Source organism: Geotrypetes seraphini, chromosome 1 (genome assembly GCF_902459505.1).
Source record: "Geotrypetes seraphini chromosome 1, aGeoSer1.1, whole genome shotgun sequence".
Taxonomy (NCBI): domain Eukaryota; kingdom Metazoa; phylum Chordata; class Amphibia; order Gymnophiona; family Dermophiidae; genus Geotrypetes; species Geotrypetes seraphini.
Genome location: NC_047084.1, coordinates 462,516,808 through 462,544,721, shown reverse-complemented (window position 1 = coordinate 462,544,721; position 27,914 = coordinate 462,516,808). Strand labels below are relative to the sequence as shown.

The following is a 27,914-nucleotide window of genomic DNA, read 5'->3' as shown; positions in this document are numbered from 1 at the left end:
CGAGGCATTCTTCACCCTCAGGGCGCCCGAGGTCGAAGCACCGGTCGGGCGTGCCTCGACCCCATCTCGCCGTTTGGCAAAGCGACCCCGGGACTCCCCCCTGAGGCGGGGCCGGTCCCCAGGGGTTTGCGCCGCAGGAGATCTCCGGGTCTTGGAGTTGTCTTTGTCCAACCCCCGGTTGTTTAAATCGCCTGCCCAGTCCGGGGCTCTGCGCCGGGAGGCCACAGCTTCGAGGGGGGCCCCTTCTCTTTCCCGAGGCGTATCGCCTTGGCGTCGGCAGACCTCGGTGCCTCGGGAGTCCTCGGGGTGTCCTGGGGCTCGGGGCAGGGCACTGATAGACTGCCTCATTACTCTCGGGAGGCTTCTCCCTCTTTTTCGGTCTCGTTTGATCACCCCCTTCGAGGGCCGGTCGGACAATCGCCCGTCTTCCTTCACCCGGTTTTCAGGACATGGGGAAGGTGCTCCATCTCGACCTCCAGTCTGACTCTAAGTACACCAAGGAGTTTTTGGAGGAGATGGACCTCCCTTGTCCTCCTCGGGAGTCTTTGCGGCTCCCTTTGAATCCGATGCTGCGGCAGGCGTTCTTCCGGAATTTGGAGACCCCATATGCGGTCCCGGCTATTCCGTTGAATATGGAGTCTAGATACCGGACCGTTCCCTGCCCGGGGTTTGAGAAGGCGCAACTTTCCCACCAGTCCCTGCTGGTGGAATCTTCTCTGAAGAAGTCTCATCCCTCCAGGGTCTCCGCGGCAGTCCCACCTGGCCGGGAGGGGAGGACGATGGATAAGTTTGGCAGAAGCCTTTACCAAAACTCCATGATGGCCAACCGGGTCTTAAATTATAATTCTACATTCACCTCGTATCTTAAGGTCCTGGTCAAGTCCTTGCCTGCTTTTCAGGGTGACTTGCCCGTCTCCCACCGGGCGGAGTTTGGGCAGCTGGTGGACACTCTTGCAGCTTCGTCTGCACATGTTCCATGTGGCTTACGATGCTTTCGAGCTTTCCTCTCGGGTCTCCGCCTTTGCGGTTGCCATGCGCCGTTTGGCGTGGCTCCGTATTGTTGATATGGACCCCAACCTTCAGGATCTATTGGCCAATCTTCCCTGTTTGGGGAATGAACTCTGATGACTCAATTGAGGCGGCCACTAAGCGCCTCTCGGAGCATGAGCGTTCCTGTGCATCTTTGGTGCGGCCCAAGCTGAAGCCCACGCCTCCTAAGGCTTATCAGCTGCCACCCCAGTGGTACCCGCAGAAGTCGTCCACCTCCTCGGCGCCAGCAGCTGCAGCGGGCTCCTAAACCTCAGACCCGGCTGTGTCTAAGCCCGCGCCGTCTTTTTGACTGGCTGAGCAGAAGGGGGCTGGCCTCCTCCGCCTTGAACCCCCACCCCTCTTCCTATCGGGGACCGTCTCCGAGCTTTCTACCAGCATTGAGCCCGCATTACCTCGGATGCTTGGGTCCTCACCGTAGTCAGAGAGGGGTATTCGCTGAACTTCAGGGAGTTAACCCCAGACAGTCCTCCCGGCGTGTCGCTTTCGAATTGAGCGTAGCTTCCTTTGCTCCTTCTGGAGGCTCAGGCTCTTCTTCGTCTTCGGGCGGAGGAGGTTCCCCCTTGTCAGCGGGGATGGGGGTTTTACTCCAGGTACTTCCTGGTCCCCAAAAAGACCGGGGACCTCCGTCCTATCTTGGACCTTCGGAAGCTGAACAAGTTCCTGGTTCAGGAAAAGTTCAGGATGCTCTCGCTTCCTGTTTTGTATCCGTTGATGGACGAGGGGGACTGGTTGTGTTCCCTCGATCTGAAAGAGGCCTATACTCATGTGCCTGTACATCCGGCCTGTCGCCGATTCCTTCGCTTTCAGGTCGGGGACCTGCATCTGCAGTACTGGGTCCTCCCATTCGGGCTTGCTTCCTCCCCCCGAGTCTTCACGAAGTGCCTCGTGGTGGTGGCGGCGGCTCTGCAGTCGAGGGGCCTTCAGGTCTTCTGCGCCTCGATGAAAGAGGGGGTTATTTCAGTGACCCGTCAGACTATTACCTTCCTTCAGAGTCTGGAGTTCAAGGTGAACTTCCCAAAGTCTCAGTTGTGCCCCTCTCAGTCCCTCTAATTTATCGGGGCTGTGCTGGACAAGGTTCGCCTCCAGTCCTTCTGCCTCCTCCTTTGCAGGCCACGCTCGTGCGGCTGAGCCAACAGGTTTCCCTGCAGACTTCGTACTCGACCAAGCAGATGATGGTCTTCTTGGGACACATGGCCTCCACTGTGCACGTCACACCGTTCGCGAGGCTGCATCTGAGGGTTCCTCAGTGGACTCTGGCCTCTCAGTGGCAACAGGATCAGGATCCCGCTTCTCATCTCATTGCGGTGACTCCTTCCTTGAAACGCTCACTCCATTGGTGGACCAGCTCTTCCAATCTTTCCAGAGGGTTGCTCTTTCTCGCTTATCCGCATCAGAAGGTTCTGACGACGGACTCCTCGGCGTATGCTTGGGGGGCACATCTCAATGGTCTGCGTATGCAGGGCCTTTGGTCAAGTGCGGACCGTCGTTGCCACATCAATTTGTTGGAGCTTCGGGCCATTTACAATGCCATGGTGGCCTTCCACCATTTGCTTCAGGATTGGGTGGTCCTGGTACGCACGGACAACCAGGTTGCGTTGTATTATGTCAACAAGCAGGGGGGGACGGGTTCCCTGTCTCTCTGCAAGGAGGCTCTTCGCCTTTGGAATTGGGCATCCCGCCACATCTTTCTTCTTGCAGTTTACATCCAGGGCGAACACAACTGCCTGGCGAACAAGTTAAGTCGCCTCCTGCAACTGCACGAATGGTCTCTCCATTCCCAGACTGCGTCAGGTGTTTCTTCGGTGGGGTCTCCGCAGATAGATCTCTTCACCTCGCCCCTCAATCACAAGTTACCTCTTTTCTGCTCGAGGCCGATGCGTTCCTTTTGGATTGGACGGGCAGGTTCCTGTATGCGTTTCCTTCCTTCCCGTTGATTCTGAGGACGCTTGTCCATCTCAAGTCTGCCTGCGCCTCCATGATTCTGATCGCTCCTTGGTAGCCTCGGCAGCTGTGGTTTTCCCTGCTTCTTCAACTCAGTGTCAGGGATCCTCTGCTTCTGCCTGTGTTTCCTTTTCTGCTGTCTCAGAGTCAGGGTTCGCTGTTGCATCCCAATCTGCAGTCTCTACATCTGACGGCTTGGTTCCTTTCCACCTGACTCCTTCCCTTGAGTTGTCCCAGTCAGTGAGGGATGTTCTGGAAGCTTCTCGGAAAGCTTCTACTAGGCAGTGTTATGCTCAGAAGTGGACTAGATTCACCACGTGGTGTGCTTCGAATCAGGTGGAACCTTTGTCTTCTTCTTTATCTTCGGTTTTGAATCATTTGCTTCATTTGTCTCGGTCTGGCCTCAAGACCAATTCTGTTCGTGTACATCTTAGTGCGATTGCCGCCTTCCATCGGCAGCTTGATGGGAAGTCGCTTTCTGTCCACCCCTTGGTTTCTTATTTTATGAGAGGTCTCTTGAATGTCCATCCTCCTCTCAAGCCTCCCCCTGGAGTTTGGGATCTCAATGTGGTTCTCGCTCAATTGATGAAACCCCCCTTTGAGCCCATGGATAAAGCTCATCTGAAGTTCCTTACTTGGAAGGTGATCTTCCTGCTTGCCCTCACGTCTGCTCGCAGGGTTAGTGAGCTGCAGGCTTTGGTTTCAGACCCACCTTTTACTGTTTTTCATGACAAGGTGATTCTGCGTACTCATCCCAATTTCTTGCTAAGGTGGTGTCAGATTTTCACCTTAATCAGTCTATTGTTCTTCCGGTGTTTTTTTCTAACCCCCATTCTCATCCTGGTGAGGTGGCGTTTCACTCTCTTGACTGTAAGAGGGCGTTGGCGATCTATCTCCAACGCACCCAGTCTCATCGGAAGGTTCCTCAGTTGTTCTTGTCTTTTGATCCTAATCGGTTGGGACATCCTGTTTCCAAGCGCACCTTGTCCAACTGGTTGGTTGCTTGTATTTCCTTCTGCTACGCTCAGGCTGGTCTCTCACTGCATGGTCGGGTCACGGGACATAAAGTCTGAGCAATGGCGGCTTCTGTCGCTTTCCTCAGGTCCATGCCAATTGAGGAGATCTGCAAGGCTGCCACTTGGTCTTCAGTTCATACCTTCACCTCTCACTACTGTCTGGACACTTTGTCCAGGAGCGACTGCCGGTTTGGCCAGTCGGTTTTGCATAATCTGTTTTCCTAAATTGCCAACTTCCTTCTGTCCCTTTTTTGGTTAGCTTGGAGGTCACCCACATGTAGAGAATATGCTGCCTGATTGTCCTGGGATAAAGCACAGTTACTTACCATAACAGGTGTTATCCAGGGACAGCAGGCAGATATTCTCGCAACCCTCCCATCTCCCCGGGGTTGGCTTCTTTGCTAGCTATCTGAACTGAAGACCATGAGGAGTGGATGCGCCCTCTAGTGGAGCGGGAAGGCACACACATGCGTGGTGCAGCACCAGCAAACTTGAAATCTTCAATCAAGTTTGCTTGAAAAGCTGTCCGCGTCGGGGCTTCTTGGATGACGTCACCCACATGTAGAGAATATCTGCCTGCCTGTCCCTGGATAACACCTGTTACGGTAAATAACTGTACTTTTTGTGGTTACACATTCAAAGCGGTTTACTCACACAGGCAGTCCCAGGGTTAAGAACATAAGAGTTGCCTCCGCTGAGGCAGACCATAGGTCCATCTCGCCCAGCGGTCCGCACCCACGGCGGCCCATCAGGCCCACTGCCTGAGCAGTGGTCCCTGACTAATTTTATAGCTTACCATTTAAATCTATCCCTATAATCTACCTCTATTTTTATCTATACCCTTCTATTCCTTTGGCCTCCAAGTACCTATCCAAGGCTTCTTTGAAGCCCTGTAGCGTGCTCCTGCTTATCACATCCTCCGGCAGCGCATTCCATGTATCCACCACCCTCTGTGTTAAGAAGAACTTCCTGGCGTTTGTTCTAAACCTCTCCCCTTTCAATTTCTCTGAGTGCCCCCTTGTACTTGTGGTCCCCCTTAATTTGAAAAATCTGTCCCTGTCTATTTTTTCTATACCTTTCATGATTTTGAAGGTTTCTATCATGTCTCCTCTAAGTCTCCGCTTTTCCAGGGAGAAGAGCCCCAGCTTTTTCAGTCTGTCAGTATATGAGAGATCCTCCATGCCCTTTATTAGTTTAGTTGCTCTTCTCTGGACTTTCTCAAGTACTGCCATGTCTTTCTTGAAGTACGGTGACCAGTACTGAACACAGTACTCCAGGTGCGGTCGCACCATTGCGCGATACAGTGGCAGGATGACTTCCTTCGTCCTGGTCGTGATACCCTTTTTAATGATACCCAACATTTTGTTTGCTTTCCTTGAGGCTGAGGCGCACTGCTCCGACGCCTTTAATGTTGTGTCCACCAATACTCCCAGGTCCCTTTCAAGGTTGCTCACCCCTAGCGGTGATCCCCCCATTTTGTAATTGAACATCGGGTTCTTTTTCCCTATATGCATGACCTTGCATTTCCCTATGTTGAAGCTCATTTGCCACTTTTTGGCCCATTGTTCTAGTGTTGTCAGATCCTTTTGGAGATCTTCGCAGTCCTCCATGTTATTTACCCTGCTATATAGCTTGGTGTCATCCGCAAATTTGATAACCTCACATTTTGTTCCTGCCTCCAGGTCGTTAAGTAGTTGCACTCCCCTAACACTATTCCTGCTATGTGTGACTGCGGTATTCTGTTAGCATGATATTTCTGTGTAGCATTCTGTAATAATTTAGCTTATTCAATTTTCTTGATAGTAGAGGGGATATATGTGAAGGGGAGGGGAGATATTGTTTCTTTTTATATTTTAATAAAATACATTCAACATAAAATCATAACAGGCTTGTGTGGATGGGATCAGATGGTTTGCGAGAGCTCGCTCGCAGAGACAGGGCGGAAATGGGGTTTTTTAATTTCAGTTCTAGTAGTTTGCCGGTCCACAAAATAATTTTTTTTATTTCTGCCGGTCCATAGGTGTAAAAAGGTTGAAGAACACTGCTCTAAGACACCCTGCCCCACAATTCTCCCTTTCTATTCCCTCCCCACCTCAGCATCTCTTTCCCTCACTTCCTCCATCCTATTTCCCAAGTTCATGCTTCCCTCCCTTTCTTCCATCCTTTGTCCGAAGTTTGTGCCCCCTCCCTTTCTTCTGTGTCCCAATGCGACCCTTCTTCTCCCTTCCTATTTCAACTCAAGTCTCTCCTCCCTTCCATGTCCCAATGTGCTCCTTGGCATCCCTCTGTTCTGCTTCCCAAATTTGTGCCTCCTGCGTTTACCTCCACTTGCCGGCTCCCTCCTCCCAGAAGCCTTCCCTCTGCAATCAGAGCGAAGGCTTCTGGATTAGCGGGCCACATGCACAAGCCACTGATTGCAAGATTTGGGGACATGCAGGAGCCGCTGCTTGCGGCTTTGATAACAGAAGTGCGGCAAGGGCATGTTGGAACACAGAAGAGAAGAAGTGGGTCACGTTTGGACAGGAAGGAAGGGGCATGTTGGCACAGGAAGGGAGAGGCAGTTCCCCGGTTCATAAGTACGAGTTTGACACAAGTCGAGCATTCTTACACTAGGGAATGCCTGTATACAGGTACTTATTTGCTATATGGGGCGATGGAGGTACCCAGTGTCACAAAGAGCAGCACTGGGATTGATCCCATCTTGGGGTGCTAAGACAGCAGCTTTACCATTAGGCCACTCCTCACCTTCAAGGTGGCCAGAGTTGAATCTAGCATTCTGTACAATTTCTAATTCTTTATGATTAAATGCTGGTGTCCTTAATTTGTCGTTCCCTGCCAATTTTGGGGCACAGACCAGAGGTCTGCTTGGCACCAGTCCTACTTCCCAACTACTAGGGTGCCAACTCTTCCCCCCCCCAGACCTGTTGCAGGCCTCTGCTGGGCCTGCCGTAAGTCCTAGTGGTCCAGTGGTGGGCTGTGACCGGAGGGATCCCACCTGTCTCCTATCCTGGCTGACTGTTACAACTTTTACCTTCCCTGTGTACTGTTAAAATTCTGGTGGTCCAGCAAAGGAGGGATCCCAGACGACTGCATACTTTTAAAATCCCCAGTGGTCCAATGGAGGGCTGGGACAAGAGGGATCCCATTCGCCTCCTGTCCTGGCCATCTGTGAAAACTTTTACCTCCCTAGCATACTTTTAAAATCCCCAGTGGTCTAGCGGTGAACCAGAGCAGGAGCGTTCTTCCCATGCAGAGCTGCTACTGATTAGTTGCCGTGAGTTCTCATGAGGCCTATGATAACTCATGGCAGCCAATCACTAGCGGTGCTGCACAGGGCAGGAGCGCAGGAAGACCGCTCCTGCTCCAATTCACTACTGAACCACTGGGAATCTTAAAGGTACGTAGGGGAAGCGCGGGAGGGAGGTAAAAGTTTTAACAGACGGCCGGGACAGGAGAGATCCTTCCTGTCCCGGCTCACTGCTGGACCACCAACTCTTACAGCAAGCCCGGTGGAGGTCTGCAAAGGCATCAGGAGGGAGAGGGGACAGGGTACAGAGCCTTACAGGGAGGGGGAAAGGGTGCAGAGCCAGGGAGGGAGGAGGGCTGGGTGCAGAGCAGAAATGGAGGTGGGGGAACAGTACACAGCCTGGCAGGGCACTTGAATATTAACCCAAACCGCCCCCGGTTTGTATTCGAGTCATTCTTTTTTCCTCCTTTTTGGGGGGGGATAAGGTTACCTAAGTTTATATTTGAGTCATCTTATATTCAAGCATATACTGTATATTTTTTTTAAGTCACAGTGCCAAAAGCCAGGCAGGTAATCTGTTCTGTATAATTCTTTTCTGCACTATAAATGTAGGAAAACATAAACACGCCAAAATAAACGCAGAAAGGAGGGCTGTACCAAATATTTGTATTTGGCCAAATAGCAATTTAAATTCAAAATACAAATAATCTGAGACTCTACTATGCTAAATCCTACAGAAATAAACACTTGATCTCTGATTTCATGTTGCTCCTTTTCTTATTGGTTAAAGCTCAATGCCCATTATTCATATTCAGTCCAATAGTAAGATATGCTATTCGTTACAGCTCTAGAAAGAAGTCAGAAAATAGTTTTATCATGTAAAAAATAGGTGTATAAGTAAATTCATATTATATTTACATTAACTTACAGCAGAATTTCTCATTGCCCCATGAGAACAGTGGTGGTGGTTGGGGCACTGTTCAACTGCAGAAGGCATCAACTCCTTTTTGTACACATATAGATAAAAAGTATTTACAGACCAATATCCTGAAGTTGTTTTTTTTTTGTATGTACATGAAGTCTTTAAATAAAATCAGGTGGTAGAACTAGGAGGAAAACTTTGTTACAGGTATATGAAACTTAAGAGACTATTCCACACTGAGGAATTTCCTCTTCTTAGCAGTGCGTGTGTAAGGGTGCCAGCGCCATTCCACCTCCGCTGTATTTTCATTTTCCAAAGTTCCCAGTTTAATCATATATACTGTAAGAAGCAAAAAACAAAATATTTTTTCTTTACTCCTACTAAAAAGAGTACACGCAATTATAATGTAATGTGTCACTGAAGATATCTACCACTCCCACTTTAACTTTTGAGGAAAAATTTCCAAACTGCTTATGCTTGTGTTGCTACAACATAAGAACAGAACAATAGCCATTCTGGATCAGACTTATGGTCCATGTAGCTCACTATCATGTTTACACAGTGGCCAATCCAGGTCACAAGTAACTGGCAGAAACCCAAATAGTAGATACATTTCATGCTACCGATCCCAGGGCAAGCAGTGGCTGCTCCATGTCTATCTCAATAGCAGACTATGGAATTTTCTAAACCTTTTTTTTTAATCCAGCTACGTTAACTTGTATGCATGGTGTAATTGTTATGTACATCATTGTGTAGCCCACCCAGAATTTTGGATGAAGTGGGACATACAGAATTTGTAATTAAGAACTCTTGAGAGAGCAGAGTTTCTCAACTTCAAGCCAAGTATTCCCCTAAGCCTAGCAAATACCAACCGAGTACTCCTGCCCCATAATAATAGTACTAATTGTAATGCAATTTCTTCCATCCATTTTTCAAGTACATAAAATATAATCTTAACCACAAAATTAAAACAACACAAAGTACACCACAGAGAGAAAATGTTAATTATCATTTATATTCTTTTTTTCAAAGAGGTCAACGCAGATAACTTTAAAATATGCAATGTCACCTCAGTAACAACTATAAAAAAATAGACAAATATAGTGCAAAATATAGACAGCAGATATAAATTCTCAAAACGGACATATTTTGATCACTAAATTGAAAATAAAATCATTTTTCCTACCTTTATTGTCTGCTGATTTCATGAGTCTCTGATTGCACTTCCTTCTGACTGCATCCAATGTTTCATTCTTTCTTTCTGCCTCCTGCATGCTTCCTCTCCTCCAGACCTCATTCCATTCCCCACCCAACATCTGTCACTCCATGAATCCAACTTTTCTTGCTCACTCCTCTGCCCCATTGGCAACAAGTTTCCCTCTCTCTCACACTCCATCTGTCTTGAGAGATCCAGGCATCTCTCCCACCTCCTCTACTGTCATATTCAACATTTCTCCTCTCATCCCCACTGCCCATCAGCACCATTTCTCCTATCACCCCTCTCCAACAGCATGCCACATCTCTCCCTCCATCACCATGTCCAACATTCCTCCCCCTTGCATCCTCTTCAATCTGTCCCTTTCCATCACCATATCCAACATTTCTCCCTCTCATCTTTCTATTCCTCATGCATCTCTACCTTACTCCTCTCTCTCTCTCTCCATACCCAATTTTCCTTTCTTCCTTTCCCCATGTGCACCATCTCTCACTCACACTCATGCCCAACAATTCTCCCTTTCTATTCCGTCCCCCATGTCCCAAGTTAGTGCCCCCTTCCTCTCTCCATTCTGTGTCCCATGTTCATGCCCCCCTTTCTTTCTGTGTCAAGTTTGTGCCCCCTTACTGCCTTTGTCCCAAAATTAAGTTGCACCACCAGGGATCCCTGCCTGCCCCCCTGAAGTTGACCCGTCCACAGAAGCCACTAGGGATCCCTGCCTGCCCCCGAAGCCGACCCTTCCAATGAAGCAGCTTGGGATTCCTGCCTGCCCCCCCTTCCCCGACCCATCCAAAGAAGCCACCAGGGATTCTTGGCTGCCTGTCTGTCCTACTGCACACACCCCCCAAAGCCGTCCCTGTTACTTTGTCGGAGCCAGACTCACTTTATCCTTTCCCAGCAGCAACTCCATGCAGGGACGGCACGTGCAGCCATTTACACGCTGCACATGGCTGGCCCACAGTCCTTCCCTCTGACATCAATTCTGACGGAGAGAAGGTTGCGGGTCAGCTACGCAGCATGCGAGTTGCTGCCTATGTCCCTGTATGGAGTTGCTGCTGGAAGAGGATGGAGCGAGTCTGACTCTGACAAAGTAACAGGGATGGCTGGGGTGGGGTTGTAGTGGACGTTCAGACAAGCAGAGAGGGATCACTGGCAGTGGGGAGGCAGGAAGGGATCCCCGGAAGCAGATTCAGCAGTGGTTGGGCAGGGAAGGATCCGTGGTGGCCAGGCTGTTGTACACCCCTCCCCTGGCCCCCAACAAGCAGCCCACATACTCCCAAGGGTATGCGAACCGCATGTTGAGAAACACTGGCAGAGTTTTGGTAAAGATAGCGACCAAATTTATCCATAGTACAACCCTCACGACCTGGTTGTGCAGATGTTTAAATGCTGGAGGTTTGTTTGAGGGTCAATTCCACAAGCAACGATTCATATTGAAGTTGCGGCTTGTCAAAACCAGGACAGGATTATTATTCTGCAGAGTGAATCAATCTTTCGTGGAGCTATGGTGACAGAAAGAGGAGTCTCCCAATTTTTTTATTTTTTTTTTTAAATGCCTCTTTGAGGAGACCATGTAAAGGCAACTTAAGAAGTTTCTTAGGAGGCTCATCGAAATCCAAGGTATCAAGGAGCTCTGCTTGGGCCTCAGAGTCAGCCTCTAATTTATATTCTGAAAATATTAGTAAAATATAGTATTTAAAATTGCCAAAACTCTAATGAGGTTTTCTGTGTATTCTTCCCATGGTTTCACAGGCTGCATAAAATTCAATGGTGGAATGGATGAGCTGTGGAATAAACCCCAGAACCCTTTTACTGGAGGTGTAGAGGTTGGGGGGAGGGTGACTAACAAGAACGTATGGGACAGGTCAAAGATCCATCAAGCCCATTATACTGTTTTCTGTGAGAGGGGCAACTGGTAATGAAGAAGGGATGAGAATCTATAAAACATTGGGAAGTAAGGTGTCTGATTCAAGTCTGATCATCTTAGAGCAGTGGATTTTAACTTCGTCCTTAGAGACCACCTGGCCAGTTGGGTTTTCAGGATATCCACAATGAATTTACATGTACTGTCTTCTTGGCATGCAAATCTCTTGTGCATATTCATTGTGGATACTCCAACACCACAATTAGCCAGGTGGTCACTGAGGATGGGGATTGTATTGAATTTACTCAGCTACAGATCCAATATGGGTTAGCTGAGGGGGATCTATTTCAGGTTATGCAGGTTCAGTATATATATATATATATATATATCTATCTCCAAAGGGAGTGATAGGGGAAGAAGTGACAGGCAGAAACACTTGGGAAAGTATTTGGGATTTTCTGCAGAACCCAGAAGGGGATCATTATGGTGCTGTATAATTTTTTGAGAGGTGGGACTTCATAAAATTTAATTATATGCATAAGTGGAAGCAAGATTTATGGAAGAACTTAGTAAATCTCTACAGGTAAGAGTGTTTACAGCTGATAAGATTTCTCCGTGTCCTGGTTAGTGAAAAAAAACTTATAAGGTGCTAACAAGATGGTATTTTATCCAAGACAAAATTAAGAAGATTTTCCTGGGATCGTTGGACAGGTGTCAGAGGCAATGTGGAAAGCCTGGCATATATTGGCATGTGTGGTGGGCTTGTCCAAAGATCCAGAAGTTTTGAACAGTTACAGACATAATTAAGAAATAAAAGAGTATGGGTGAGTATGCATCCCAAAATCTATTTACTGTGTTGGATAATGGGGAAGAGGGAGAAGCATGTTCAGAGAATTGGATTGGGGGATGGTTTTATTGTTTTATTTTTGTAAGGACTGGGGGTTTGGGATTACTATTTATGCTGTTTTATTTATGTAGAAGATTTTTATTGCATCACACCTTGAGTTCCCCCCCAAAATGCATATTATCAAGTGTGAATAAATACATAAATAAAACTTACACTTCATCTCAAACCTGGGCCCCACTTCAGACAGTTCTATGTTCCGGTGATCTGTTTTTTTATATACATGATGCCTACAATAAATACTGCAAATCAGAAATTAATGGATTCTGAAAGGGACTAAACAGCAATAATAAAAATACAATGTGCTATAAATACAATATGTGGCAGCTGCACTGGTATAAATATATACAGTGGTACATTGGATTACGAGCATAATCCGTTCCAGGAGCTCATGTGTAGATGCTTAAATGCTGGAGGTTTGTTTGAGGGTCAATTTCACAAGCAACGATTGATGTTGAAGTTGCAGCTTGTCAAAACCAGGACAGGATTATTATTCTGCAGAGTGAATCAATCTTTTGTGGAGCTATGGTGACGGAAAGAGGAGTCTCCCAATTTTTTTTTATTTTTTTTTTAAAGTGCCTCTTTGAGGAGACCATGTAAAGGCTCATGCTCAGATGCTCAAGGCCCAGCAGACGAGGAGGCCGATCTTCAGGCATCGGTACCAAGCACAGGACATGCCAGTGCCGATGCCCAGATGAGGGTAAGAAGCGTCGGGAGGGGTGCCGGATTGCGTCGGGGGGGCGCTCGTAAATCGAGCCATGCTCGGTTTCCGAGGCACCGATTTTGCAAATGTTTTGCTCGTCTTGCAAAACACTCGTAAACCGGTGCACTCGTACACCGAGGTACCACTGTATTTTGAATAATCAGGAAGACAATAAAAACTCACCTCTTCCCCTTACACTATAAGAGTGCGCCAATCTAAATTCCCCAGACCTTCTGACAAAGGGCCCGACTCTCCACTGTTTCGAGTCTCAAACTATGTTTTGTCCTATGTCCGACCATGCCATGTGTTATCATCCAGTGTTATACCACACTCTGTCACACTATTCACCGTCCTTGTCCTACTGTACTTTACTATACACCATATTTGCCATACTACAATCTCTCATGCCAAGATTTGCCAAATGTTTGCTGTTCCATGTCTTCTATGCTATGTTTTGTCATACATGGTTGCCTAACCAATTTTGCTAGTCAAGTCATACTATGTTAACCATGCTTTATAATACTATTTATCCTAGGACAAGCAGGCAGCATATTCTCACATGTGGGTGACATCTCCACGGAACCCGGTATGGACAGTGGTAAAAGTGTATTGCTACTTTTAGAATTTTAGAAAGTTTGCAACTGTCCACACCGTGCATGTGCAAGTGCCCTCCCACCCGATGCTGGCCTGCAGTACCTCAGTTCTTCGCTTTCTGCAGAGTGAAGAACTGAATGTTGCCTTCCCATCAACATATTTTCTTTCTTGGCTTTTTGCCACCTTTATTATATTATTTTACTATCTTCTTCGGTCTGTAAAAAAAAGAAGAAAAGTTGTTATATTCTTTTCCGTTTTACTTCAGTTGGGCCTTCAGCCCTCTGGTTTTCTACCTCGGCAGGTTTTTCTCTTTTCAGTCATCATTGAGTTTATCCTTGCCGTCAAGCTTTTTCTATCCATGTTGAAACCATCGAGTGGCTTTTGGTGTCAGCGCCCTATCTCAATCAGTAACCCGCATAGTTGGTGTTTGCAGTGTTTGGGCCCTGAACATCGGGTAGATACCTCTGCATGTTGTTCCATCTTACAAAAACGCATATTGAAAGCTCATCACATACTGCAGGAGAAGCTGTTTGGATCGACAATGGACTCTGGAGAGAGATCAGATCCTCCGGTACCGGTGGCACCACCATCGACATTGGATGGCATTCCAGCATCGGGGAAGCCTGTTAAGAAGCCATCCTCTTCCCAGCAAGCATTGCAGGCCTCTACAGCATCAAGTCCTTAGATGCAGGCCAAAGGTCGATGCTAACGCTCTCCTTCAGTGCAGGCTGCAAATTTTTCAGGAACTCCTCATTGAGTTTTTCCGAAGGGAGATCAGTGACATGTTCAAGTTGCACTCGACACCAATGCTCACATCAGCTCCATCAGTACTGGCCCAGCCTAAGCATAGCAATCCGAGGCCACAAGGTACCAATTCCAGGTCTACACCACGGCGCTAATCTACTTCACATTGGTGCTCTTCTAGTAGACATAGACGCATCAATCCCCCTCCTTGAAGTGTCCACATTCTTCATTGAGGTCTCGATGCTCTCCATCGAACCATAGACACTCTACGTTAAAGCATCATTGTTCTTAATCACATCGATCCTATGCTTCCAGCTACAAGAGATCTTCACATCATTCATCTTCATCGGATCGGTACTGAAGACATCAAGAAAGTTCTTCTTGCTGATCCCACCAGTTAACTGGGACTCGTGAAGTTGACTCTGATCTCTCTCGTTACCATTCTAACTCTGAATGTTAGTCTACTTTATCTGCTCCTGAATTATATGGTATTCCTTCAGATCCCTCTTCACCTCCTCCTAAAAGGTCTCCTCCTGGAGCACTTTCTGACTTAGTACAAACCATTATCCCAGGACAAGCAGGCAGCATATTCTCAACATATTGGTGATGTCATCCACAGACCCCGATGCGGACAGCTCACGAGCAGACTTGTTAGAAGAGCTTTCAGAAAGTTTGCGATTGCCGCACCACGCATGTGCGAGTGCCTTCTCGCCCGACGTAGAGTGTGCGTCTCCTCAGTTCTAAGTTTTCCACGGAGCCGAGAAGCCCTCGTTTCAAAGCTCTGTTTGAGAGCTAGTTCTAAACTCGTGCCTTCTCTCATCGCGGCTCGTGTATTTTATTTTACAGGGTCGCTGTGTTAATTTCGCGTTTGTTTAAAAAAAAAAAAAAAAAAGTTAAAGTTTTGTTGATTTTCTTTCGTCACGGCGGGGCTTACTCCGCGGCTTCAGCCTACGGGCTTCGATTTCGCCACGGCTGTGTTCCATTCCATGTCCAGGCCGGTCACAGGGTTCAAGAAGTATAGCGTGATCTCCATCACTGACCCACACAACTGGTGTGTACACTGTTTAGGAACTGACCATTGCCCGGAGTTGTGCAATCACTGTGCTACACTTAAGAAGCGAGCGCTTAAACGTCGTCCAGATTCCATCAGATCTTCCCCCAAGAGAATATCATTCCAACCCATCGCAGACCACCCTTCTTCAGGAAGCTCAAGTTCTGCTTCATCTCCGTGCCATCAAGGAAGTTCCTCTGGAACAGCAGAGCAGGGGGTTTTACTCTCGTTACTTCCTTGACCCAAAGAAGACGGGGGATCTGCGACCTATATTAGATCTCAGAGCACTCAACATATTTCTTGTCAGAGAGAAATTTTGGATGCTGTCTCTAGCATCCTTGCATTCCCTTCTAGATCACAATGATCGGTTATGCTTTCTGGATCTCAAAGAGGCTTACACTCACATTCCCATTCATCCAGCCTCTCGTAAGTTCCTCAGATTTCAGGTGGGAAATCATCATTTTCAGTACAGAGTGCTACCCTTCAGCCTGGCATCATCTCCTAGAGTTTTCACCAAGTGCCTAGTAGTAGTAGCAGCAGCTCTGCGTAACCATGGTCTTCAGGTTTTCCCGTACCTGGACGATTGGCTCAAAGATTCAACATCTCGGGGTTATTGTAGCGACCCAACAGACTACTTGGTTCCTCCAAAGTTTGAGATTCGAAATCACCTTTCCAAAAACCCAGCTACAGCCCTCTCAGACTCTACAGTTCATTGGAGCTGTACTGGACACTGCAACTCGGAGCATTCCTTCCTCAACAACGTCAGGATGCTCTCATTCAACTTTATCAAAAAGTATCATCCCTCACTTCACTCTTAGCGAGACACATGATGGCTCTTATCGGTCACATGGCCTCTACAGTTCATGTGACTCCTTTTGCCAGACTTAACCTCAGAATTCCTCAGTGGACCCTGGCATCTCAGTGGGCACAGGCTTTCGACCCATTTTCTCAGCACATTACAGTGACTCCTTCGTTGAGAGTCTCTCCACTGGTGGATGCTCTCTTCCAATCTCTCCAGAGGTTTACTGTTTCAAATGCACCCTCATTAGAAGATCCTTACGACAGATTCCTCGACCTACACTGGGGGGGGGGGCTCATCTCGATGGTCTCCATACTCAAGGCCATTGGTCCAGCACAGATCATCAGTGTCATATCAATCTGTTGGAACTCAGAGCGATCTTCAATGCTCTCAAAGCTTTTCAACATCTTCTTCACGATCGGGTAATCCCCATCCAAACAGACAACCAAGTCGCCATGTAGTATGTCAACAAGCAGGGAGGAACGGGATCGCTCTCCTTTTTTCAAGAAGCTCTGAAGGTTTGGGACTAGGCAATCCTCCACAACACCTTCCTGAAAGCTGTCTACATCCAAGGGGCGAAAAACTGTTGAATTGTCTTCTGCAACCTCATGAATGGATACTCAATTCCTCTCCTCTTCATCACCGAGCAGGAGAATGACACATCCATTCTCAGGACCCCTAAACATTTAGCTTTGAAACCGACGGTTGGGGTACAGGAAATGGCTGGAGATGCTGATTCCTGGCAGCTGGTGACCTCCTCCACAGGTAAGCATAGGAGACCCATCCCCCCTTCTTCAATTTCTTCATCCTCTTCTTTTTTATACCAACAGGGCAGTTTTACATCTACCCCCCACCTCACCCTGAAGAACAGATTCCAGATACTACAGGATGGGACTGCCAACGAGGAACAGGATGAGGTCCAACCCGAAGCTCCAGTTCCAAAGACTTATGATCATCCCCCCCCCGAAGAAGCGCAGAGTTGTGGTCATTGGGGACTCCATGCTGAGGGGCACCGAGGGACCAATCTGTAGACCAGATATACAGTCAAGGGAGGTATGCTGTCTGCCTGGAGCCAAGATCCGAGATGTCACCGCCTGTCTAGATAGACTACTCACGCCCCAGGACCACTTCCCCATGCTTCTTATCCACGTCGGAACGAACGACACAGCCAGGAACACCCCGGAGAATATAGCCATTGATTTTGGAGCCTTGGGTGAGAAGCTGAGGCAGACGGGAGCACAGGTGGTCTTCTCATCGATCCTCCCAGTTAGAGGCAAGGGAAGAGCCAGAGATGAGCGCATCCAGAGGACCAACGAGTGGCTACACAGATGGTGCAGGGAGATGAACTTCGGATTCCTGAACCATGGAGAGGCACTACAGGGACTTCAGGGACCAGACGGACTTCATATAACCAGCAGGGGTAAGAACGTCTTCGGACACCGACTAGCCCGTCTGCTTAGAAGGGCTTTAAACTAGGTAAGTTGGGGGAGGGTTCCTGTGCAGTAGGTAACTATCCTGAGGAGGAGAGTCACAGCTCCACTTCTGAGTCTGAGGTAAGTGCTCACTTTGCTAATAATACTAACAATACCAAGTCCGAGGTAAGTACTCATATTACAAATAATTCTGAGTCCGCAATAAATGCTCACATTGCAAACAATTCATTAGGGGGCAAAATAACTCGGACGGGAAACTCCCCACAGGGTCCTAGCAATCACAAAGCATGGAGAGCTATGTATGTCAATGCACACAGTTTAGGCAATAAAATCCTGGAACTGGAGACCGAGATAATAAATGCTGACCTAGATGTGGTGGCGATTTCCGAAAGTTGGTTCACGGACTCTCATGGGTGGGATATGGCTATACCGGGTTACAACTTACTTCGTCGAGACAGAGAGGGCAAGTTAGGAGGAGGGGTAGCACTATACACTAGGGAGGACATTAAAACTACGAGAATCACGGAGGTCAAGTACTCCGGAGAATCCCTCTGGGTAAACCTAGCCAGAGGCAAAGAAAAGTGTCTGTATCTTGGTGTAATTTATAGACCACCAAGACAGCTGGAAACAAAGACATAGAATTAATCCATGACATAGAGAATATCACTTTAAGGGGAGACACAGTACTGCTAGGGGACTTCAACATGCCGGATGCAGATTGGAACACGCTCACAGCGACAACCAGCGCCAGCAGAAGGCTATTATCCACCATTAAAGGAGCACAACTCAAACAACTGGTATCAGAGCCCACTAGGGCACAGGCGATATTGGACCTGGTACTCACCAACGGAGAAAGCATATCAGAGGTCTCGGTAGGCGATAAGTTAGCCTCCAGTGACCACAACATGATATGGTTCAACCTCAAGAAAGATTTCACTAGATCAAGCACGGCAACCAGAGTACTCAACTTTCGAGGCGCTGACTTCAAACACATGGGAGATTTCGTCCATCACACACTACAAATCCAAGCTGTGGCCAATAATGTGGAGGATATGTGGTCAACCTTGAAATCTACCCTACATGTAGCAACGAACCGATACATCACATCAGCAAGCAAATGGCGAAGAAACAATAGACCCCAATGGTTCACCGCAGAGATTTCAGATCTCTGTAAAGAAAAGAAATCAGCATTCATTTCTTACAAACATTCAGAGACAAGGGAGGCTAAATTGGAATACATGGCCAAATCTGCAGCGGTGAAAGCGGCAGTCAGAGAGGCCAAGCATCAAGCTGAGGTAAACCTAGCAAGGAACATTAAGAAGGGCGACAAATCCTTCTTCAGGTATATTAGTGACAGAAAAAGAAACACTGATGGGATAGTGCGCCTTAGGAAATCAGATGGGAAATATGTAGAATCAGATTCAGACAAAGCCGAACTACTAAATGAATATTTTTGCTCTGTTTTCACATGCGAGGCACCGGGGTCAGGTCCACAGTTGCAGGCAAAGCAAAGTTCAGAAGATCCGTTTCGGGATTTTGAGTTTACTTCTGGAGACGTCTACGAATTATCAAGACTCAAGGTGAACAAAGCAATGGGGCCGGACAATCTACATCCCAGGGTGCTCAGTGAGCTCAGGGACGTCCTAACGGAGCTGTTATCAATACTCTTCAATCTGTCCCTGAGCACGGGAATAGTGCCCTTGGACTGGAAAACAGCTAACGTCGTTCCTCTGCACAAAAAGGGTTGTAGGACAGAGGCTACGAATTACAGACCGGTAAGTCTCACATCGGTAGTGAGTAAACTCATGGAAACACTCATCAAACGCAAATTAGACATGATACTAGACGAGGAGGAACTACGCGATCCCCACCAACATGGATTCACCAAGGGTAGGTCCTGTCAATCCAATCTCATCAATTTCTTTGACTGGGTAACAAGGAAACTAGATATGGGAGAATCCCTGGACGTCGTGTACTTGGACTTCAGCAAAGCCTTTGATAGCGTCCCCCACCACAGGCTATTGGGCAAGATGAAATCAATGGGATTAGGTGAAACACTTACAGCATGGGTCCACGATTGGCTGAGTGGAAGAACTCAGAGGGTGGTGGTTAATGGTACCATCTCTAAAACGACGGAGGTGACCAGTGGGGTGCCGCAGGGCTCGGTCTTGGGCCCGATCCTTTTCAACATATTCGTAAGAGACATGACTCAGGGGCTTCAAGGTAAAATAGCATTATTCGCCGATGATGCCAAACTATGTAACATTGTGGGTAACGGCAGTCTGTCCGACAGCATGACGCAAGACCTGGTTTTATTGGAACTTTGGTCCTCGACCTGGCAGCTTAGCTTCAACGCTAACAAATGCAAGGTCATGCACCTGGGCAACAATAATCCGTGCAGAACGTACACATTAAATGGTGAAACCTTAGCAAGGACTACAGCAGAACGGGATTTGGGGGTGATCATCAGTGAAGACATGAAAATGGCCAATCAAGTGGAGAAGGCCTCATCCAGGGCTAGGCAAATGTTGGGTTGTATCCGGAGAAGCTTTGTTAGTCGGAAGCCCGACGTCCTAATGCCCTTGTACAGAACCATGGTGAGGCCTCATCTGGAGTACTGCGTACAATTCTGGAGGCCACATTACCGTAAAGATGTACTGAGAGTCGAGTCGGTACAGCGGATGGCCACCAGGATGGTCTCGGGGCTTAAAGATCTATCATACAAAGAAAGACTGAACGAATTGCAGCTATACTCTCTCGAAGAATGCAGGGAGAGAGGAGACATGATTGAGACGTTTAAGTATGTCACTGGTCGTATCGAGGGAGAATATGATATTTTCCTTCTTAAAGGACCCTCCGCCACAAGAGGACACCCGCTGAAAATAAAGGGCGGGAAGTTTCATGGCGACACCAGGAAATACTTCTTCACCGAAAGAGTGGTTGACAGCTGGAACAAGCTCCCAGTGCAGGTGATCGAGGCCAGCAGCGTGCCGGATTTTAAGAACAGATGGGATGCTCATGTCGGATCTCTAGGAGGGAAAGGTCATCAGAGAGCGATTAAATAGGGGGGGTGGGTCAGCGGTGTGGGCAGACTCGATGGGCCTCGGCCTTTTACTGCCGTCACTTTCTATGTTTCTATTTTTTCCCAGTGGGGGATTCCTCAGATAGATCTCTTTGCATCTCCTCACAACCACAAACTGCCTCAGTTCTGCTCCAGGATATATTCTCCTCATCGCCTCAAGGCAGATGCTTTTCTACTGGAATGGACGAATCTCTTCCTGTATGCATTCCCTCCATTCCCTCTCATTCTCAAAACTCTTGTCAAGTTGAAGAACGATCATGCCATCATGATTCTGATAGCTCCTCGGTGGTCGAGACAACCTTAGTACTCCCTTCTACTTCAACTCAGCAGCCTAGAATGTAGATTAGGCGATTAATCAAACTATATAATAAACTTGGAAACTTGGAGCCATACCTTCTACCAGTTTTTCCTTCTCTGCTTACAAAGAGTCAAGGATCTCTGCTTCATCCCAACCTGCAGTCTCTACACCTGACAGCTTGGTACCTCTCAACATAACTCCTCTTCAGTTTTCTCAACCTGTAAGAGACATTTTAGAGGCTTCTAGAAGCCTGCCACTAGACAATGCTACCACCAAAAATGGATTAGATTTTCTACATGGTGCATCTCTCATGACATGGAGCCTCGAGATACCTCCTTGGCTTTTGTCTTGGATTATCTTTTGCACTTGTCTACTTCTGGCCTCAAGCCTACATCCATTCAAGTCCATCTCAGTGCAATTGCTGCTTTTTATCAGCCTACTGAAGGGAAACCCCTCTCTGCTCATCTGGTGGTTTCCAAATTTTTGAAAGGACTTTTCAATGTCAAACCTCCTCTCAAACCGCCTCCAGTGGTTTGAGACCTCAATGTTGTTCTTGCTCAATTAATGAAGCTTCCATTTGAACCAATGTCTACGGCTCATCTGAAGTATCTCACTTGGAAAGTAGTGTTTCTCATTGCTCTCGAAGAGTCAGTGAGCTGCAAGCGTTAGTTGCTGATCCACCTTTCACTGTGTTCCATCATGACAAGGTGGTCCTCCGTACTCATCCTAAATTCTTACCTAAAGTGGTTTCAGAATTTCATCTCAACCAATCCATTGTTCTTCCAGTGTTTTTTCCAAAGCCTCATTCTCACTCTGGAGAATCAGCTCTTCATACTCTGGTCTGTAAACGTGCTTTGGCCTTCTACTTGGAACACACCAAACCACACAGAACTGCTCCTCAACTTTTTGTCTCCTTCGATCCAAGCAAGTTGGGACATCCAATTTCTAAGCGTACCATCTCCAACTGGATGGCTGCTTGTATATCTTTCTGCTATGCCCAGGCTGGACTGCATCTACAGAGTCGAGTCACAGCCCACAAAGTCAGAGTAATGGCGGCTTCAGTAGCTTTCCTCAGATCCACTCCTATTGAGGACATTTGCAAAGCTGCCACTTGGTCCTCGGTTCATACATTCACTTCTCATTATTGTCTGGATGTTTTCTCCAGACGGAATGGCCATTTTGGCCAGAGAGCATTACAAAATGTATTCTCTTAAATTGCCAACACTCCCACCATCCCATTCTGGTTAGCTTGGAGGTCACCCACATGTGAGAATAGGCTGCCTGCTTGTCCTGGGATAAAGCACAGTTACTTACCATAACAGTTGTTATCCAGGGACAGCAGGCAGCTATTCTCACAACCCACCCACCTCCCCTGGTTGGCTTCTCTGCTAGCTATCTGAACTGAGGAGACTCGCCCTGTGCTGTGCATTGTAGCAGACTCAAAACTTCTACGTTTCTCCAAGCAAGTCTGCTTGCGAGGCTGTCCACATCCGGGCTCCATGGACGATGCCACCCACATTTGAGAATAGCTGCCTGCTGTCCCTGGATAACAACTGTTACGGTAAGTAACTGTGCTTTCCTCTCACCTCCCCTGGTTGGCTTCTTAGCTTGCTTACGGAAATGAGGTACTGTGGGCCGGCATTGGGCAAGAGGGCAGATGCGAACTTTCTAAAATTCTTAGAGTGGCAATACACTTTTACCACTGTCCGTACCAGGCTCCATGGATGACGTCACCCACATTTGAGAATATCTGCCTGCTGTCCCCAGATAACATCTGTTACGGTAAGTAACTGCTGTTTACCGTGCTATGTTTTCCTAAACTACGCTCGCCATGCTATATCTCACCATACCATGTTTTGTCATATTATATTTTTACCATGCTTTGTTAACTTTGTTTGCCATCTTTGTCAGACTTGCCCCAGGTGATTCCACCAGGACAGAAAGGGAAAAATGCTCAAATTCCTGAATAAATTCATGTAAACCATTCTGAGCTCCCTTGGGATAACGGTATAGAAAATTAAATAAATAATCTTATTTCTGTATCAGTCATACCAAGCTGCCCCTGGTCTGGTAGTGTTCTAAACTTGCTCTGTTTTCTGTATTTCCTAAGATCTCTGCTGTGGGGGAAAGGAACCCCCCCATTTTACAATCACTGCATCTCAATTACAAAACCAAGAAACTGAGTAATTCAATATACAATGAATCATATGATCGATTGCCTGATATGTATGTATAATGTACTCTTGACTTTTGTGAACTGTAATGGTTATTACATGTTTTTTATTCTTCCTTGTGCTAAGTTCCAATAAAAATATTTGAACTGAAAAAAACCCCAAAACAACAAGAAACTATCACTTACCTGAAGGAAATAAAATCATTGTCATTTGCAAATGTGATTACGCGTTTGCTATCATCCTTGGGAACTGGGAATATATACTTCAGGATATTGGAAATCTTAAACATAAAAGTAAAGAGGAGGGAAAATCAAGTAAGTCCATTTCAAAGTTATATCAGTAAGTACAAGTTTGCAACAAAATAAAGTGTTTTAGCTGCAATCAGAACCAATAACACATGGGAATAAAATCAGGTTTCAACACCACAGCAAAGGCCACATTTCTCTTTCTATAGGATTGGTTAGGCACCTGAATAGCGCCAGCCCTTTTTTTTTTTTTTGGAGGGGGGGGGAATCAATAACCACCAATTCCCAAAGCAGACATGTACCTCCTTTCTTTGCTATGCTGAGTCAGGAGGAAATTATATTCTCCTAGGACAAGCAGCAGCATATTCTCATATATGGGTGATGTCATCCACAGAGCCCGGTATGGACAGTCTGAAAGTGAACTGTCACTTTAAATATTTTAAAATGCTTGCGACTATCCACACCGCACATTCGTGACTGTCTTCCTATACGACGAGGCTTGAGGTACCTCAGTTCTTTGTTTTCTGCAGAGCAAAGAAGTCTGTTTTTGACTGAACTCTTCAGTTGGCGTTGCTGTCTTGCTTCGCGTAATTTTCTTCCCTTTCATTTGTTTTAACTTTCCTTTCGTTAATATGTCAAAACCTTTCATGGGTTTTGAGAATGGCAGTTTGTGCTAGCGGTCTATTTCTGTAGCCGACCCTCATAACTGGTGTCTTCAGAGTTTAGACCCTGAACTCCACATCGGGGCTTGTACTCGGTGTTCCTCGAGTGGCCCTCCAAGATCACTGGACATTACTGTTTGTGACTTGTTCCTTTGGGGGTAGGTACTTCTACTACCTGCAACTATGGATGATCTGCAGGAATGCATCACTGAAGCTATAAACGTAATCACGCCGGATATGAATCGGAGAGTCTGGTCTGAGCTCGATTATCACATCGAGTTTACATAATCAACAGATGCCATATGAAACTTTATGAGTTGATGAAACTGTAACCATTTAAATTCAAGGAGTGTTTATGTGGGCACCCTGTACTTTTACATCCCGGCTGATGCTGCAACAAGCACTAAAATCAACAGCCTTTTTCTCTCTTTTTTGCTGACTCTTCCTCAATCATAAGAACATAAGAGTTGCCACTGCTGGGTCAGACCAGTGGTCCATCGTTCCCAGCAGTCCACTCACACAGCGGCCCTTAAGTCAAAGACAAGTGCTCTAAATGAGTCCAGCCTCACCTGCGTACGTTCCAGTTTAGCAGGAACTTGTCCAACTTTGTCTTGAATTCCTGGGAGGTATTTTTCCCTATAACAGACTCTGGAAGAGCTTTCCAGTTTTCTACCACTCTCTGGATGAAGAACTTCCTTACGTTTGTACGGAATCTATCCCCTTTCAATTTTAGAGAGTGCCCTCTCGTTCTCTCTACCTTGGAGAGGGTGAACAACCTGTCTTTATCTGCTAAGTCTATTCCCTTCAGTATCTTGAATGTTTCGATCATGTCCCCTCTCAGTCTCCCTCTTTTCAAGGAAGAAGAGGCCCAGTTTATCTAATCTCTCTCTGTATGGCAACTCCTCCAGCCTCTTAACCATTTTAGTCACTCTTCTCTGGACCCTTTCGAGTAGTACTGTCCCCTTCTTCATGTCCGGTGACCAGTGCTGGACGCAGTACTCCAGGTGAGGACGCACCACAGCCCGGTATAGCGGCATGATAACCTTCTCCGATCTGTTCACGATCCACTTCTTTATCATTCCTAGCATTGTTTGCCTTTTTCGCCACCGCACATTGCATGGATGGCTTCATCAACTTGTCGATCAGAACTCCTAAGTCTCTTTCCTGGGAGGTCTCTCCAAGTACTGCCCCGGACATCCTGTATTCATGCATGAGATTTTTGTTAGCGACATGCATCACTTTACACTTATCCATGTTGAACCTCATTTGCCATGTTGATGCCCATTTCTCGAGCTTGATTGTGTCACGTTGCAGATCTTCGTAATCCCCCTGTGTCTTCACTACTCTGAATAACTTCATATCGTCTGCAAATTTAATCACCTCACTCGTCGTACCAATGTCCAGATCATTTATAAAGATGTTGAAGAGCACGGCTCCAAGCACCAAGCCTTGCAGCACCCCACTGGTGAAACCCTTCCACCCCACTCTCTGTTTCCTATGCTCCAGCCAGTTTTTAATCCACGTGAGTATTTCACCCTCGATTCCATGGCTTGCAATTTTCTGAAGTAGTCGTTCATGTGGAACCTTGTCGAACACCTTCTGAAAATCCAGATATAAAATGTCGACTGGGTTGCCCTTGTCTATCTGCAGCAAGTTTGTCAACAAGTGCAGCAAGTTTGTCAACAAGATCTGCCTTTGCTGAAACCGTGCTGGCTGGTCCTCATCAGACCGTGTCCGTCAAGGTGATCAATGATGCAGTCCTTTATCAGCGCCTCTACCATCTTTCCCGGTACCGAGGTCAGACTCACCGGTCTGTAGTTTCCCGGATCTCCCCTCAAACCTTTTTTGAAGATCGGCGTAACATTTGCCACCTTCCGGAATCTTTCCCGATTTGATCGACACATTGGCTATTAGTTGAAGCAGTTCAGCTATAGTCCCTTTCATTTCCTTGGTGACCCTAGGATAGATGCCATCCGGTCCCGGGGATTTATCGCTCTTAAGCCTATCAATCTACCTGCATACCTCTTCTAGACTGACCGTCAACTCTGTCAGGGTCTCGTCTTCGTTTCCAGCATATAGACTGATGGGTTCTGGTATGCTGTGTAAATTCTGAGACGATCCAGGAGAGCTCCCTAAGCATATATGGATGAGTCTGTGATCAAAACTTTCTGATGTGGAGGCATTTGAAAGAGCAGCCCATTGGAAAGATTTGACAAATTTGTCTACCACTCAAGAGATTGAGGATGTGACTGCAATCTCCTGAGAGAATGGATTGAGAACTTGAGACTATTGAGATGCCAGGAACCACTGAGCTGTTCTGAGATGAATGTGAAGCGGGTAACTTGCACCGTAGACGCCATGTGACCTAATAAGATCATCACTGGACTGACAGCTGGATTGTAGATGATACACATAATTTCAAAGGGGAACAAATGTTTCTGACTTTGCTGAGGTAGGAACATCCTGAGTTGAATCGTGTCAAGCAGGGTCCCTATGAAGTATAGTGGTTGAGAGGGATTTCGAAAAGCTGACTTCAAACTCTAAATCAGGGGTGCCCAATACGTCGATCGCGATCGACCGGTAGATCGGGAAGGCAACGTGAGTCGATCACGGAGCCCATCCCGTGTTGCCGTCCCGATCTACCGGCTAATCAGCCTTCCTTTCCCAGACGTCAAAGAGGACGCCGCCGGGCATCCAGTTTAGTCTGTTTCTTTCATTTCGGTGTGTGTGTGTGGGGGGGGGGGGGGGGGGGCGGCGGCGGCAGCAGCAGCCTGAAAAAGAAATCATCCTGGCTGGGGTAGGTGTCATGTTCCGGAGCTTCTACAGCCTTCCTATCTGGCCCTCTCCCTTCTACTTGCATCTGGCCACAGCCCCTGCTCCACGGCTCTCTTAGGCAACTCAGCAGCAGTGATCGACACATGTTTCTGACGTTGGGGCCTACCCTTTGCAAGTCCCACTTGTTTCAACTTCCTTTTTCTACAAAAGCAGGACTCGCAGAGGGAAGGCCTCAATGTCTCTGGTGGTTTGAGATCTTACTGTTGTTTTCCCTAGCTGGATGTAGTCTCCATTTGAACCAATGTCTTCTCATTTTAAATATCTCACTTTGACAGTGGTATTTTTAATTTCCATTATTTCTGCATGTCATGTGAGTGAGCTTCAGATATTGGTGTGGGACCCACCCTTTACGGTATTCCACCATGTTAAGGTAGTCCTAAGCACCCATCCTAAATTCTTACCAAAAGTGGTCATATTTTCACTTCAATCAATAGCTTGTGTTTCCAGTTCTATCTCCAAAAACTCATTCTCATCCTGGTGCAACAGCTCTTCATACCTTGGTCTGCAAATGAGCCTTGGCTTATTACTTGCAAAGGACTCAGTCTCACAGAACATCTCCTCAATTGTTCATCTCCTTTGATCCTAACAGACTGGGCCACACTGTATCCAAAAGAACTATTTCCACATGATGGGCAGCCTGTATCTCATTTTGCTATGCTTAGGCTGAGCTGCAGCTCAGGGGTCATGTAACAGCACATAAGGTCTGAGCTATGGCAGCTTCAGTTGCATTTTTGTATTCCACTCCCATTGATGAAATCTTCAAAGCAGTTACTTGACCCTCAGTTCACCTCTAATTACTGTTTGGAATCTTTTTCCAGACAGGATGGTCACTTCGGCCAAACAGCGTTACAAAATTTATTCTCTTAATGACAACTCTCCCTCCATTCCATTGCAGTAAGTTAGAGAGTCCCATATGTGAGAATATGCGGCCTGCAGCAAGCAAATATTCTCACATCCCACCCATCTCCCCTGGTTGGCTTCTTAGCTTGCTTACGGAACTGAGGTACCTCGAGCCTCTCTAGGTGGGAAGGCAGTCACGCATCCGTAGTGCGGATAGTCACGAGCACTTTAAAAAATTTAAAGTGACAGTTCACTTTTAGACTGTCCGTATCGGGCTCCGTGGATGACGTCACC

General features: G+C 47.0%; 1 protein-coding gene across 1 annotated transcript in view; it reads right to left on the bottom strand.

Moving 5' to 3' along the window:
• Window positions 1–7,900: 7,900 nt before the first annotated feature.
• Window positions 7,901–27,914, bottom strand: part of IMP4 (IMP U3 small nucleolar ribonucleoprotein 4) — a 35,674-nt gene continuing 15,660 nt past the window's right edge. The window contains exons 7-9 of the mRNA XM_033923179.1: window positions 23,224–23,318; window positions 12,317–12,390; window positions 7,901–8,515 (exon numbers count right to left, since the gene is read on the bottom strand). Coding sequence (XP_033779070.1) covers window positions 8,403–8,515; window positions 12,317–12,390; window positions 23,224–23,318 — 282 coding nt within the window. The 3' untranslated portion in view covers window positions 7,901–8,402. The remainder of the gene's footprint in view (window positions 8,516–12,316; window positions 12,391–23,223; window positions 23,319–27,914) is intronic.